At 43.7% G+C, this 16,400-nt stretch overlaps 1 protein-coding gene across 1 annotated transcript in view; it reads right to left on the minus strand.

Moving 5' to 3' along the window:
- Positions 1–16,400, minus strand: part of LOC110525990 (protein Niban 2) — a 60,967-nt gene that overhangs the window by 32,233 nt on the left and 12,334 nt on the right. Inside the window, exon 2 of the mRNA XM_021606544.3 lies at positions 2,653–2,783. Within this exon, the coding sequence (XP_021462219.1) occupies positions 2,653–2,783 (131 nt within the window). The remainder of the gene's footprint in view (positions 1–2,652; positions 2,784–16,400) is intronic.

The raw sequence follows: 16,400 nt of genomic DNA on the forward strand, positions 1-16,400 counted from the left end.
GTTTACCCAATCATAAGCCCACCCAGTCAGTATTGTTGTTCTCAGGAAAACAGCAGGCATTTCAAGAACCTCACTTACTCACCACAAACAATTAAACAACTTGTATCCCAAATGACACCCTATTAATCTTGATGGCTGTACAGTCGTCTCAAATAAAACTGAAGGACCTCGGCATTACTCTGGACCCTGATCTCTATTTTGACGAACATATCAAGACGGACTTTTTTTCATCTACGTAACATTGCAAAAATCATAAACTTTCTGTCCAAAAATGATGCAGAAAAATGTATTCATGCTTTTGTTATTTCTAGGTTAGACTACTGCAATGCTCTACTTTCTGGCTACCCGGATAAAGCACTAAATAAACTTCAGTTAGTGCTAAATACGGCTGCTAGAATCCTGACTAGAACCAAAAAATTGCATATTACTCTAGTGCTAACCTCCCTACAGTGGATTTCTGTTAAGGCAAGGGCTGATTTCAAGGTTTTACTGCTAACCTACAAAGCATTACATGGGCTCCTACCCATCTTTCTGATTTGGTCCTGCCGTACATACCTACAGGTACACTACGGTCACAAGACGCAAGCCTCCTAATTGTCCCTAGAATTTCTAAGCAAACAGCTGGAGGCAGGGCTTTCTCCTATAGAGCTCTATTTTCATGGAATGGCCTACCCATGTGAGAGATGCAGACTCGGCCTCAACCTTTAAGTCTTTACTGAAGGCTCATCTCTTTAGTGGGTCATATGATTGAGTGTAGTCTGGCCCAGGAGTGTGAAGGTGAACGGAAAGGCTCTGGAGCAACAACCCTCCCTTGCTGTCTCTGCTTGGCCGGTTCCCCTCTCCCCACTGGGATTCTCTGCCTCAAACCCTATTACAGTGGCTGAGTCACTGGCTTACTGGTGCTCTTTTATGCCGTCCCTAGGAGGGGTGCGTCACTTGAGTGGGTTGAGTCACCGACGTGATCTTCCTGTCTGGGTTGGCGCCCCCCCTTGGGTTGTGCCGTGGCGGAGATCTTTGTGGGCTATACTCAGCCTTGTCTCAGGATGGTAAGTTGGTGGTTGAAGATATCCCTCTAGTGGTATGGGGGCTGTGCTTTGGCAAAGTGGGTGGGGTTATATCCTTCCTGTTTGGCCCTGTCCGGGGGTATCATCGGATGGGGCCACAGTGTCTCCTGAGCCCTCCTGTCTCAGCCTCCAGTATTTATGCTGCAGTAGTGTATGTGTCGGGGGGCTAGGGTCAGTTTGTTATATCTGGAGTACTTCCCCGGTCTTCTGTGTGAATTTAAGTAAGCTCTCTCTAATTCTCTCTTTCTCTCAGAGGACCTCAGCCCTAGGACCAAACCTCAGGACTACCTGGCATGATGACTCCTTGCTGTCCCCAGTCCACCTGGCCGTGCTGCTGCTCCAGTTTCAACTGTTCTGCCTGCGGCTATGGAATCCTGACCTGTCCAACAGACGTACTACCTGTCCCAGACCTGCTGTTTTCAACTCTCTAGAGACAGCAGGAGTGGTAGAGATACTCTTAATGATCGGCTATGAAAAACCAGCTGACATTTACTCCTGAGGTGCTGACTTGCTGCACCCTCGACAACTACTGTGATTATTATTATTTGACCATGCTGGTCATTTATGAACATTTGAACATCTTGGCCATGTTCTGTTATAATCTCCACCCGGCACAGCCAGAAGACGACTGGCCACCCCCCATAGCCCGATTCCTCTCTAGGTTTCTTCCTAGGTTTTGGCCTTTCTAGAAAGTTTTTCCTAGCCATCGCGCTTCTACACCTGCATTGCTTGCTGTTTGGGGTTTTAGGCTGGGTCTCTGTACAGCACTTTGAGATATCAGCTGATGTACAAAGGGCTATATAAATACATTTGATTTGATTTCCTTAGTGATGCACTACTTTTGAAAAGAGCTGCATACGGAATAGTGTTGCAGCGGTAGCACCAGACAGAATGTAACGGACTCTCTTTAAGAAGGTAATGGCACTGTGCAGGCTTGAAAAATGTGAATTAAACCATGGCTAGAGACACTGGACATCCAGGAGAATACAAATAAAGAGTTTACTAGGTGTGACGCCACTCGCCCTAAAGTCAACTGTAGCAGCTGTTCAAGCTTACTTCTCACTTTGTCAGTAGCACGGTTAACTTGAGATCTCACTGCAGATGAGGTCACCACGACACAGCATGGCTGCTTGTTCTTCACTAGCCTACTAGCTAACATCTGCTACACAGAGACAGAGCCATACAAGGGAAACTGAGATTTTTCCCTCCGTACCATGTAACTCTAAAGCAGACTCATTTGGCTGAAGTGGCCTTCAAAAATCAAGGCGACTGTCATTCTGTATTTATAATAAACCATCTTGTGATCTAAACACACTTAAATCTTCAGAACACACTGAAAGCATGGGAGTGTAAATCAGCATCTGTCCTGAGTCCCTCTTAGACTGCCATTCATTTGATGTAGTGTGATGTGAGCTCCAAGTTCAACATAATGTGGGCGAAGTGTTCCAAATGTCAGCACTTCATGAGAAACTGCAGATATTATTCCATCGCCTTCTCGGGGAAGGCACAGTAGGAATAAAGGAGTATGGAAGAGGGGAACAAGAGGAGGAGAAAAAACAGGGACAGGAGAGGAGGACGTGTTCATTACCTTACGGCGCAGTAGCTGTGGCTGGGGCCCCCCTCCTCCCTCAATGTCAAAGCGGACCTTGTTGAAGAGGGCCACTGCATACTGCTGCTCATACAGACGGCCAAACTCTCCAATCACCTCGCCTGTCCGGGCTGCATGGGGAAGGGAGGAGAGGCGGGGTCAGTTGTTACAAATGAAGTGGTGTATAATGACACACAGCCACATGCTCCAAACAAGAGGCTCCTGCGCTATAGGCCATTCTGGCTCCGACAATGCTTACATAATGACACATTCCCCATGTTAACAGTGATGTATTAGTTAGTGTATTCTGAATTAATATGTTACAGTTGAGGTCGGAAGTTTACATACACTTAGGTTGGAGTCAGTAAAACTCGTTTTTCAGCCACTCCACAAATTACTTGTTAACAAACCATAGTTTTGGCAAGTCGGTTAGGACATCTACTTTGTGCATGACACAAGTCATTTTTCCAACAATTGTTTACTGACAGTTTATTTCACTGTGTCACAATTCCAGTGGGTCAGAAGTTAAAATGCACTAAGTTGACTGTGCCTCTAAACAGCTTGGAAAATTCCAGAAAATGATGGCATGGCTTTAGAAACTTCTGATGGGCTAATTGACATAACTTGAGTCAATTGGTGGTGTACCTGGGGATGTATTTCAAGGCCTACCTTCAAACTCAGTGTCTCATTGCTAGACATCATGGGAAAATCAAAAGAAATCAGCCAAGACCTCAGAAAAACAATTGTAGACCTCCACAAGTCTGGTTCATCCTTGGGAGCAATTTCCAAACGCTTGAAGGTACCACGTTCATCTGTACAAACGATAGTACGCAAGTATAAACACCATGGGAACACGCAGCCATCATACCGCTCAGGAAGGAGAGGCGTTCTGTCTCCTAGAGATGAACGTACTTTGGTACGAAAGTGCAAATCAATCCCAGAACAACAGCAAAGGACCTTGTGAACATGCTGGAGGAAACAGGTACAAAAGTATCTATATCCACAATAAAACGAGGCCTATATCGACATAACCTGAAAGCCACTGCTCCAAAACCTCCATAAAAAAGCCAGACTACGGTTTGCAACTGCACATGGGGACAAAGATCGTACTTTTTGGAGAAATGTCCTCTGGTCTGATGAAACAAAAATAGAACTGTTTGGCCATAATGAGGAAAAAGGGGGAGGCTTGCAAGCCAAAGAACACCATCCCAACCGTGAAGCACAGGGGTGGCAGCATCATGTTGTGGTGGTGCTTTGCTGCAGGATGGGACTGGTGCACTTCACAAAATAGATGGCATAATGAGGAAAGAAAAGGATGTGGCTATATAGAAAGCAACAACTCAAGACATCAGTTAAAGCTAAAGTTAAAGCTTGGTCGCAATTGGGTCTTCCAAATGGACAATGACCCCAAGCATACTTCCAAAGTTGTAGCAAAATGGCTTAAGGACAACAAAGTCAAGGTATTGGAGTAGCCATCACAAAGCGCTGACCTCAAACCTAGAGAGAATTTGTGGGCAGAACTGAAAGTGTGTGCGAGCCAGGAGGCCTACAAACCTGACTCAGTTACACCAGCTCTGTCAGGAGGAATGGGACAAAATTCACCCAACTTATTGTAGGAAGCTTGTGGAAGGCTACCCAAAACGTTTGACCCAAGTTAAACAATTTAAAGGCAATGCTACCAAATACTAATTGAGTGTACGTAAAATTCTGACCCACTGGAAATGTGATGAAATAAATCAAATCTGAAATAAATAATTACCCCTACTATTATTCTGACTAGAGGTCGACCAATTATGATTTCAACGCCGATACCGATAGAGATTATTGGAGGACCAAAAAAGCTGATACAGATGATTAATCTGCCGATTTTTTTACTTTTTCTATTAGAAATAATGACAATTACAACAATACTGAATTAACACTTATTTTAACTTAATATAAAACATCAATAAAATCAATTTAGCCTCAAATAAATAATGAAACATGTTCAATTTGGTTTAAATAATACAAAAACAAAGTGTTGGAGAAGAAAGTAATATGTCCCATGTAAAAATGTGTGCCATATAAAATATGTGCCATGTAAAAAAGCTAACGTTTAAGTTCCTTGCTCAGAACATGAGAACAAATGAAAGTTGGTGGTTCCTTTTAACATGAGACTTCAATATTCCAAGGTAAGAGGTTTTAAGTTGTAGTTAATATAGTATTTATAGGACTATTTCTCTGTATACCATTTGTATTTCATATACCTGACTATTGGATGCTCTTATAGGCACTATAGTATTGCCAGTGTAACAGTATAGCTTCCGTCCCCCTCCTCGCCCCTACCTGGGCTCGAACCAGGAACACATCGACAACAGCCACAGTCGAAGCATCGTTACCCATCGCTCCACAAAAGCCGCGGCCCTTGCAGTGCAAGGGGAATAACTACGCCAAAAGCGAGTGACGTTTGAAACAGTATTAGCGCACACCCAGCTAACCATTTCACATTGGTTACACCAGCCATTAGGCTGATAGGCTTGAAGTCAAAAACAACGCTGTGCTTGCGAAGAGCTGCTGGCAAAACGCACGAAAGTGCTGTTTGAATGAATGATTACGGGCCTGCTGCTGCTCAGTCAGACTGCTCTATCAAATCAGACTTAATTATAACATAATAACACACAGAAATACGAGCCTTTGGTCATTAATATGATCGAATCCGGAAACTATCATTTCGAGAAAAAAAACGTTTATTATTTCAGTGAAATACGGAACCGTTCGGTATTTTATCTAACGGGTGGCACACATAAGTCTAAATATTCTTGTTACATTGCACAACCTTCAATGTATGTCATAATTACGTAAAATTCTGGCAAATTAGTTCGCAATGAGCCAGGCAGCCCAAACTGTTGCATATACCATGACTCTGCGTGCAATGAACGCAAGAGAAATTACACAATTTCACCTGGTTAATATTGCCTGCTAAACTGGATTAGTAGTTATAACTAGTGATTATGATTGATTGTTTTTTATAAGATAGGTTTAATGCTAGCTAGCAATTTACCTTTGCTTCTACTACATTCGCGTAACAGGCAGGCTACTCGTGGAGTACAATGGTTAGAAAGTTGGACTAGTTAACTGTGCGGTTGCAAGATTGGAACCCTGAGCTGACAAGGTGAAAATCTGTCGTTCTGCCCCTGAACAAGGCAGTTAACCCACAGTTCCTAGGCAGTCATTGAAAATAAGAATGTGTTCTTAACTGACTTGCCTAGTTAAATAAAAGGTATAAAAAATAAATTATAAATAAATAATAATAGGAGCCCAAAAATACCGATTTCCGATTGTTATGAAAACTTGAAATTGGCCCTAATTAATCGGCCATTCCGATTAATCGTTCGACCTTTAATTCTGACATTACCCATTCTTAAAATAAAGTTGTGATCCTAACTGACCTAAAACAGAGAATTTTTACTAGGATTAAATGTCAGGAATTGTAAAAAAAAAATAAAAAAAATAAAGTGGTTTAAATATATTTGGCTAAGGCGTATGTAAACTTCCGACTTCAACTGTATGTAATAGTCTTTGAGAGAGCAAACGGGCACTTTTCTCTCGTTCCAGTGCACCATTACCTCAATTCCTATTTACTACGTTTATCACGGTGTAAAACAACAAAATGTTTCCAAGTGGAAAGTAAAACACAGGCTTTGAAGAATGTACAGCATTTCACACGGTCCTTTATCAGAATGTCCACACAGTCATGTTTGCATTACCTGGAGTTAGCCTTCAGTTCACAGATCCTTTTACTCTACCCAGTAATGGAGTTGGCATGGAAACAAATCTGGCACATTATCAATTTGTTTGTGAAACTGAAAAGGCCCTGACTTCAAAGTTATATCCTGGACTAGAGCTGGAAATTGCCAGGGATCTTTCTATTTGACCTAGATAGTTTGTGTGTATCTATTTTAGCGGTTTCTTTATGTGACTCTCATACCGAGCGAGGCCATTTCTGATGTTATCGTCTTTTTATGTCTGGGCTATTTCTGATGTTATCGTCTCTTTATGTCTGGGCTATTTCTGATGTTATCGTCTCTTTATGTCTGGGCTATTTCTGATGTTATCGTCTCTTTATGTCTGGGCTATTTCTGATGTTATCGTCTCTATGTCTGGGCTATTTCTGATGTTATCGTCTCTATGTCTGGGCTATTTCTGATGTTATCGCCTCTATGTCTGGGCTATTTTGGAGAGAAGGAAATAAAGAAAAAAAATAAGTCAAATGTTGTTGTTTTTTCTTGTCTATTTAGAGAGTGGTGCTATAAATGTAGCGTGGCGAGGAATGGTCTGCTGGCAGGGCAGAGGGCTCTGCTCAAAAGTAGTGCACTGTGTAGGGAACAGGGTAACATTTGGGACGCGCAACCAGAAAGTGAGAGAAAGAGAAATGGAACGAGGCCAATTGGGGAAATAAAGAACCACCTGACTGGTGCCAAATAGTTTGGGTTCTTCTGAAAGAGGACGGCAAGAGTCCTTCCATCTGCTGCTCTTTAGACCAATCATATTCTAAGACCACCAACCCAAGACCCAGCTGAGGAGAACAATTGCTACAAATAATTGAGTGTGAGTAGTAGCCCAACCGAGTGAGTGACTAAATGGTATTGCCAAAACAAAATTGGCAAAATGTGTATTTCTGATACTATAGCACTTACACGGGAAATACGATAATGTTAGATAGTAATTATAGTTGGAGCAGAGATAATCTCTCTGATCCCATCTGTTCTGCATTAAGTTTATGGAATGTTTCTTTTGCTGGGACTGGGAGAGAGGTGGTTGGGTGAAAATAATGAGAGATGGATCAGATTTGCTTTCTAAAGACTGAGGCTACAGTATAATTAAGGGCTCTGGTAAAGACATTAGGCAAGCAGGAGCAGCGTCTGGGGGACTGGACATTAGAATGAACCGGGTTAGTAAGGAACTAGGCTAACAAGACATGGGGAGGGGTTGAAATATCACCAATTATTTTGTGGGAATGATAGGCTCACAGCAAAGTCCACCTTGTGCCACTCCTTCCTATGGCCTTCCAACACAACACAGGCCTTCCATCAGATTACTGATGGAAGTAATCAGAGTCGAGTGTGGGTCTATCAGAGACTTGAGGACCATGGTACAGAGAAGGAATAGCAGGTGACACGTTGGTGGTGGTTTTAGGGTAGCCTTTCATAGCTGTATCACTGTTTGTGCAGTGACTCACAATCCATCTTGAACAAACATCGGACTGTAGACAGAGGACTAAAACTGCAAGTGGCTCCTCCACTCCTCCAGTCAGTCCAAACCCATCCAGTCACCAGATGCTTGCTCAATTAAACTCTCTCCCACAGATTCTGACTGCTTAATCCCTTAGTTATAGGTCAAAGACAATGGATGGTTAAACAGGCCACAATTATTCGGACATAGGTCACCTCTAGGTGGAGTGAGCCGAGCCTGTGTGTCAGTATATTTCTGCTCTCCTTGTCAGCTATTGTCATGCCAAACATGACAATTTCATAGGGAGTTGGCCAGATAGCAGAAACAAATCTGGGACCAGGCTAAAGTGAGTCTAATGCACTGCAACTCTGTTGCAGAAAAAACCAAAAATATGGTCAGGTCAGAAGTAGTAATACTGGCTGTGACCATATAAAAAAAAAACACATTTGAAATAGGACAAATACTGTATAAGCACCCACCAAAATAAATTTTATTATTAATTATTGGAATGAAATAAGGTTAAAGAATAGAAAAGGCCAAACACTGTAATTAAAACTTTTCTGTTTGACCTGATGAAGATCTTCTTGATCAAAACATTGTCATTGTGTAACTTTCGGCGCCGACAGAGATGGCCGCCTCGCTTCGCGTTCCTAGGAAACTATGCAGTTTTTTGTTTTTTTACGTGTTATTTCTTACATTAGTACCCCAGGTCATCTTAGGTTTCATTACATACAGTCGAGAAGAACTACTGAATATAAGATCAGCATCAACTCACCATCAGTACGACCAAGAATATGTTTTTCGCGACGCGGATCCTGTGTTCTGCCTTACAAACAGGACAACGGAGTGGATCCTATGCAGCGACCCAAAAAAACGACTCCGAAAGAGAGGGAAACGAGGCGGTCTTCTGGTCAGACTCCGGAGACGGGCACAGCGCGCACCACTCCCTAGCATTCTTCTTGCCAATGTCCAGTCTCTTGACAACAAGGTTGATGAAATCCGAGCAAGGGTAGCATTCCAGAGGGACATCAGAGACTGTAACGTTCTTTGCTTCACGGAAACGTGGCTTACTGGAGAGACGCTATCCGAAGCGGTGCAGCCAACAGGTTTCTCCACGCATCGCGCAGACAGGAAAAAACATCTTTCTGGTAAAAAGAGGGGCGGGGGCGTATGCCTTATGACTAACGTGACATGGTGCGATGAAAGAAACATACAGGAACTCAAATCCTTCTGTTCACCTGATTTAGAATTCCTCACAATCAAATGTAGACCGCATTATCTACCAAGAGAATTCTCTTCGATTATAATCACAGCCGTATATATCCCCCCCCAAGCAGACACATCGATGGCTCTGAACGAACTTTATTTAACTCTCTGCAAACTGGAAACAATTTATCCGGAGGCTGCATTCATTGTAGCTGGGGATTTTAACAAGGCTAATCTGAAAACAAGACTCCCCAAATTTTATCAGCATATCGATTGCGCAACCAGGGGAGGAAAGACCTTGGACCATTGTTACTCTAACTTCCGCGACGCATATAAGGCCCTGCCCCGCCCCCCTTTCGGAAAAGCTGACCACGACTCCATTTTGTTGATCCCTGCCTACAGACAGAAACTAAAACAAGAGGCTCCCACGCTGAGGTCTGTCCAACGCTGGTCCGACCAAGCTGACTCCACACTCCAAGACTGCCTCCATCACGTGGACTTGGGAGATGTTTCGTATTGCGTCAGATAACAACATTGACGAATACGCTGATTCGGTGTGCGAGTTCATTAGAAAGTGCGTTGAAGATGTCGTTCCCATAGCAACGATTAAAACATTCCCTAACCAGAAACCGTGGATTGATGGCAGCATTCGTGTGAAACTGAAAGCGCGAACCACTGCTTTTAATCAGGGCAAGGTGTCTGGTAACATGACCGAATACAAACAGTGCAGCTATTCCCTCCGCAAGGCTATCAAACAAGCTAAGCGCCAGTACAGAGACAAAGTAGAATCTCAATTCAACGGCTCAGACACAAGAGGCATGTGGCAGGGTCTACAGTCAATCACGGACTACAGGAAGAAACCCAGCCCAGTCACGGACCAGGATGTCTTGCTCCCAGGCAGACTAAATAACTTTTTTGCCCGCTTTGAGGACAATACAGTGCCACTGACACGGCCTGCAACGAAAACATGCGGTCTCTCCTTCACTGCAGCCGAGGTGAGTAAGACATTTAAACGTGTTAACCCTCGCAAGGCTGCAGGCCCAGATGGCATCCCCAGCCGCGCCCTCAGAGCATGCGCAGACCAGCTGGCCGGTGTGTTTACGGACATATTCAATCAATCCCTATACCAGTCTGCTGTTCCCACATGCTTCAAGAGGGCCACCATTGTTCCTGTTCCCAAGAAAGCTAAGGTAACTGAGCTAAATGACTACCGCCCCGTAGCACTCACATCCGTCATCATGAAGTGCTTTGAGAGACTAGTCAAGGACCATATCACCTCCACCCTACCTGACACCCTAGACCCACTCCAATTTGCTTACCGCCCAAATAGGTCCACAGACGATGCAATCTCAACCACACTGCACACTGCCCTAACCCATCTGGACAAGAGGAATACCTATGTGAGAATGCTGTTCATCGACTACAGCTCGGCATTCAACACCATAGTACCCTCCAAGCTCGTCATCAAGCTCGAGACCCTGGGTCTCGACCCCGCCCTGTGCAACTGGGTACTGGACTTCCTGACGGGCCGCCCCCAGGTGGTGAGGGTAGGCAACAACATCTCCTCCCCGCTGATCCTCAACACTGGGGCCCCACAAGGTTGCGTTCTGAGCCCTCTCCTGTACTCCCTGTTCACCCACGACTGCGTGGCCACGCACGCCTCCAACTCAATCACCAAGTTTGCGGACGACACAACAGTGGTAGGCTTGATTACCAACAACGATGAGACGGCCTACAGGGAGGAGGTGAGGGCCCTCGGAGTGTGGTGTCAGGAAAACAACCTCACACTCAACGTCAACAAAACTAAGGAGATGATTGTGGACTTCAGGAAACAGCAGAGGGAACACCCCCCTATCCACATCGATGGAACAGTAGTGGAGAGGGTAGCAAGTTTTAAGTTCCTCGGCATACACATCACAGACAAACTGAATTGGTCCACTCACACAGACAGCATCGTGAAGAAGGCGCAGCAGCGCCTCTTCAACCTCAGGAGGCTGAAGAAATTCGGCTTGTCACCAAAAGCACTCACAAACTTCTACAGATGCACAATCGAGAGCATCCTGGCGGGCTGTATCACCGCCTGGTATGGCAACTGCACCGCCCTCAACCGTAAGGCTCTCCAGAGGGTAGTGAGGTCTGCACAACGCATCACCGGGGGCAAACTACCTGCCCTCCAGGACACCTACACCACCCGATGTCACAGGAAGGCCATAAAGATCATCAAGGACATCAACCACCCGAGCCACTGCCTGTTCACCCCGCTATCATCCAGAAGGCGAGGTCAGTACAGGTGCATCAAAGCTGGGACCGAGAGACTGAAAAACAGCTTCTATCTCAAGGCCATCAGACTGTTAAACAGCCACCACTAACACTGAGTGGCTGCTGCCAACACACTGACACTGACTCAACTCCAGCCACTTTAATAATGGGAATTGATGGGAAATGATGTAAATATATCACTAGCCACTTTAAACAATGCTACCTTATATAAATGTTACTTACCCTACATTATTCATCTCATATGCATACGTATATACTGTACTCTATATCATCGATGGTATCCTTATGTAATACATGTATCACTAGCCACTTTATACTATACTATGCCACTTTGTTTACATACTCATCTCATTTGTACATACTGTACCCGATACCATCTACTGTATCTTGCCTATGCTGCTCTGTACCATCACTCATTCATATATCCTTATGTACATATTCTTTATCCCCTTACACTGTGTACAAGACAGTAGTTTTGGAATTGTTAGTTAGATTACTTGTTATTACTGCATTGTCGGAACTAGAAGCACAAGCATTTCGCTACACTCGCATTAACATCTGCTAACCATGTGTATGTGACAAATAAAATTTGATTTGATTTGATTTGATTTAACTAGGCAAGTCAGTTAAGAACAAATTCTTATTTATATTGACTGCCTACCCCGGGACAAACCTGGACGACGCTGGGCCAATTGCGTGCCACCCTATGGGACTCCCACTCACAGCCGGATGTGATGCAGCTTGGATTGGAACCAGGTACTGCAGTGACGCCTCTGGCACTGAGATGCGGCGTTTTAGACCACTGCGCCACTCAGGGGTCCAAGTCATTAAAAGGTGGTAATTAGAACTAAGTAAACAGTGAATGGCGTTTTTCTTTTTAGGATGTGAGTATGACCAACCATTTCTCCCAAAATAAGATGACACAAAGCTTGGGGAATGTCCTGGTGGGCCAGCTGGCTGACTGGTGAGGAAGTGTCTGCTTTACGTAACTATTAATAACAACTTAGTCGGGGGGGGGGGGGGGGGGGGGGGCTCTAGTGTCTTCAGTGCTACTGATGGAACAAAACCTGGAAATCAGTTCAGGGTTTAGACCCACTCCAGCAAAAAAAATAAAAAAAATCCCTTTGAAAAACTGAACCAGTGAGAGGGAGCTAGGAAAGAGAGTTGGCCTGGGAATGGTTCCCATGTTGGGGGTGTGGTCACTTTTGAAAGCTTGGAATGACAGGCCCGAGGAGTAACAACCACAAAATACAACAGTGCGTGTGTGTGTGTCACTTGATTGAGTCACATGCTGACTTAGTTTCATGTGATCAAGGCGAGACAGTGACACTTCTCATTGTTCCCAAACATGACATTAGAATAGCAATCACAATGAATTTATACAGCCAGATTGGCAGTCTTTATCCTCTGTTAAACGTGTTTAGAAAGCCTACCAGTGATTGAAATCACAAGGTAACTTGAAAGAGCACCCTGTATGGCATTGGCAGACTTCATAACACTTAACAATATTCACAGGTGTGAGCGGTTGATTTGGCGCATGACACAGTTGACATGCTCTCAACACTGTCCTTTGATTTACTCGGTTGTTTGTGAGGCATGATCACATGGTGGCAGGACCACTGGACTTCTTTTAAAAAAAATGAAAAGCTTAATTTCTCTCAGTACATGATGTCTAACTAGACAGCATGCGGTATCTGGGCTCACAGATAATACTGCCCCTATTCAACTGGCCTTTAGTGTCTTGTAGTCTACAGTTGAATAAACTTCCCTGGAACTTTTCTGTGAAGGTTTAACAGTCCACTGAAATATTTCCTGATGAACAGCAAACTCTCCAACTCAGACTTTGTGCTGTTGCTGCCGTTCGTAAAACTTCACCTGAATCAAAAATGGAAACTCAATTTCAAAACATTGTGTTGTATGAAAACTATCCTACAGTACTGTGGGCTTCTGTCTTACGTACATCCCAAATGGCACCCTATCCCTTATATAGTGAAATACTTTTGACCAGGGCCCATAGGTCAATATAGGGAATAGGGTACCATTTTAGATACAGCCTTAGTTGACACTAGATCCCATAATAACCAACCCTGTGCCCTAGAGGTTTGGAGCCCGAGTGTGAGAAATATGATTCAGATGTGAGTGTGAGTTCTCTCTGCAGTGAGAGGATGGGTGAGGGTTTCTTGTTCTTCATGAAGAACAAGAAGTCTCTTCCCCCACTGTCAAGAGAGGTTAGGGGGAGGAAGGGAGTGCTGACAGGGCATGTGTATTATCTCACATCAGATGGGGGTCACTCCTATGCAATACTTGTCCCTCAACAGATTGTAATACGTGTGCTGTATAGTCCTAGTACATACTGTAACATACAGTGTGGCATTTTACAGGACTCTACTATACTGTGGGGCAAAAAAGTATTTAGTCAGCCACCAATTGTGCAAGTTCTCCCACTTAAAAATATGAGGCCTGTAATTTTCATCATAGGTACACTTCAACTGTAGGATTTTTAATGAATTTATTTGCAAATTATGGTGGAAAATAAGTATTTGGTCACCTACAAACAAACAAGATTTCTGGCTTTCACAGACCTGTAACTTCTTCTTTAAGAGGTTCCTCTGTCCTCCACTCGTTACCTGTATTAATGGCACCTGTTTGAACTTGTTATCAGTATAAAAGACACCTGTCCACAACCTCACAGTCACACTCCAAACTCCACTATGGCCAAGACCAAAGAGCTGTCAAAGGACACCAGAAACAAAATTGTAGACCTGCACCAGGCTGGGAAGACTGAATCTGCAATAGGTAAGCAGCTTGGTTTGAAGAAATCAACTGTGGGAGCAATTATTAAGAAATGGAAGACATACAAGACCACTGATAATCTCCCTCGATCTGGGGCTCCACGCAAGATCTCACCCCGTGGGGTCAAAATGATCACAAGAACGGTGAGCAAAAATCCCAGAACCACACGGGGGGACCTGGTGAATGACCTGCAGAGAGCTGGGACCAAAGTAACAAAGCCTACCATCAGTAACACTACGCCGCCAGGGACTCAAATCCTGCAGTGCCAGACGTGTCCCCCTGCTAGAGAGCATTTGGATGATCCAGAAGAAGATTGGGAGAATGTCATGTGGTCAGATGACACCAAAATAGAACCTTTTGGTAAAAACTCAACTCATCGTGTTTGGAGGACAAAGAATGCTGAGTTGCATCCAAAGAACACCATACCTACTGTGAAGCATGGGGGTGGAAACATCATGCTTTGGGGCTGTTTTTCTGCAAAGGGACCAGGACGACTGATCAGTGTAAAGGAAAGAATGAATGGGGCCATGTATCGTGAGATTTTGAGTGAAAACCTCCTTCCATCAGCAAGGGCATTGAAGATGAAACGTGGCTGGCTCTTTCAGCATGACAATGATCCCGAACACACCGCCCGGGCAACGAAGGAGTGGCTTCGTAAGAAGCATTTCAAGGTCCTGGAGTGGCCTAGCCAGTCTCCAGATCTCAACCCCATAGAAAATCTTTGGAGGGAGTTGAAAGTCCGTGTTGCCCAGCAACAGCCCCAAAACATCACTGCTCTAGAGGAGATCTGCATGGAGGAATGGGCCAAAATACCAGCAAGTGTGTGAAAACCTTGTGAAGACTTACAGAAAACGTTTGACCTCTGTCATTTCCAACAAAGGGTATATAACAAAGTATTGAGATAAACTTTTGTTATTGACCAAATACTTATTTTCCACCATAATTTGCAAATAAATTCATTAAAAATCCTACAATGTGATTTTCTGGATTTTTTTTCTCATTTTGTCTGTCATAGTTGAAGTGTACCTACTATGAAAATTACAGGCCTCTCATCTTTTTAAGTGGGAGAACTTGCACAATTGGTGGCTGACTAAATACTTTTTTGCCCCACTGTGTGTGTGTGTGTATTATATATATATATATATATAAGTATTTAACCTTTATTTAACCAGGCAAGTCAGTTAAGAACAAATTCATATTTTACAATGATGGCCTACCAGAAAACAATGGGTTAACTGCCTTGTTCGGGAGCCCAACGCACAAATCACTAGGCTACCTGCCGCCCCAAATTAGGAGGCACAAAAGAGTAATTGAAATGGAGAAAATCAGAGTACTGTAATTCAAATCACTATTGCAGACAATTGGCAGTCAGATACAATATGCTATAGTGCCCGGACTGAAGAGTATCCTTCCTTCTGTGCATTGTGTACATGTTCAGCCCGGCTAGGCGGCAACTATGTGGGAGTTAGTTTGGCAATCCAGGTCAAATTCATGATTGTGTATACTGTAAAGTTAATCTTTACACCGTTAAGCAGTAACACCGAGGCTGAGAGCAATAAGGTAATTGCATTTCACCATATTACCATCCTCTATTCAAAGAAACACTTCATTTTCCCCTTTAATCCATTTTCATGGAGAAGAAGAAACAAACGAGTTAAAAAGATGGAAGAAATAGAGATGGGGAGCATCTTGGCTCTGTTATTGTGAGACTAGCTGACGCTGTGCTAGTTTGTTCATTTGGTGTGCCGTCGTGTCCCAGCTAATTGTGTTGGGGGCCTCAGCAGTGCTGAGTCTGGGTGAAAGCTGGGTTACTGTCTTGTCATGTTCCAATGACTCACAGGAGAACGCTCAGTCTCAAATTGCACTTTAATCTCTTTATAAGCCACTACTTTTGAGCAGAGCCAAACGGGCACCCTACTCCCTATATTAGTGTACTACTTTCAAGTCCCCCATAGCAACACTATATAGGGAATAGGGAGAACTTCACTGGGAGAAAGGATGTTTGGTATGCTTTTTACATTTGTATCACAAACCATTTTTTGAAAATCATGAAAGCGGCCAAAGGCAGCAGAAATGTAATGTGTTTGAAGATCACATTGTTCCAAACAAAGTACTTTTGAGATATTCATATTAATATATTTTAATGTTGAATAAATTGATGTGAAAAATGTTGTGAAGAATCTAGACATACTTCATTTTTAAGAGCACATAAGGAGTAAAATGACACCAATATGCTGCTGTATCATGTAGGGTTCACA

Source organism: Oncorhynchus mykiss, chromosome 6 (genome assembly GCF_057628025.1).
Source record: "Oncorhynchus mykiss isolate SJ-2025 chromosome 6, ASM5762802v1, whole genome shotgun sequence".
Classification (NCBI taxonomy): domain Eukaryota; kingdom Metazoa; phylum Chordata; class Actinopteri; order Salmoniformes; family Salmonidae; genus Oncorhynchus; species Oncorhynchus mykiss.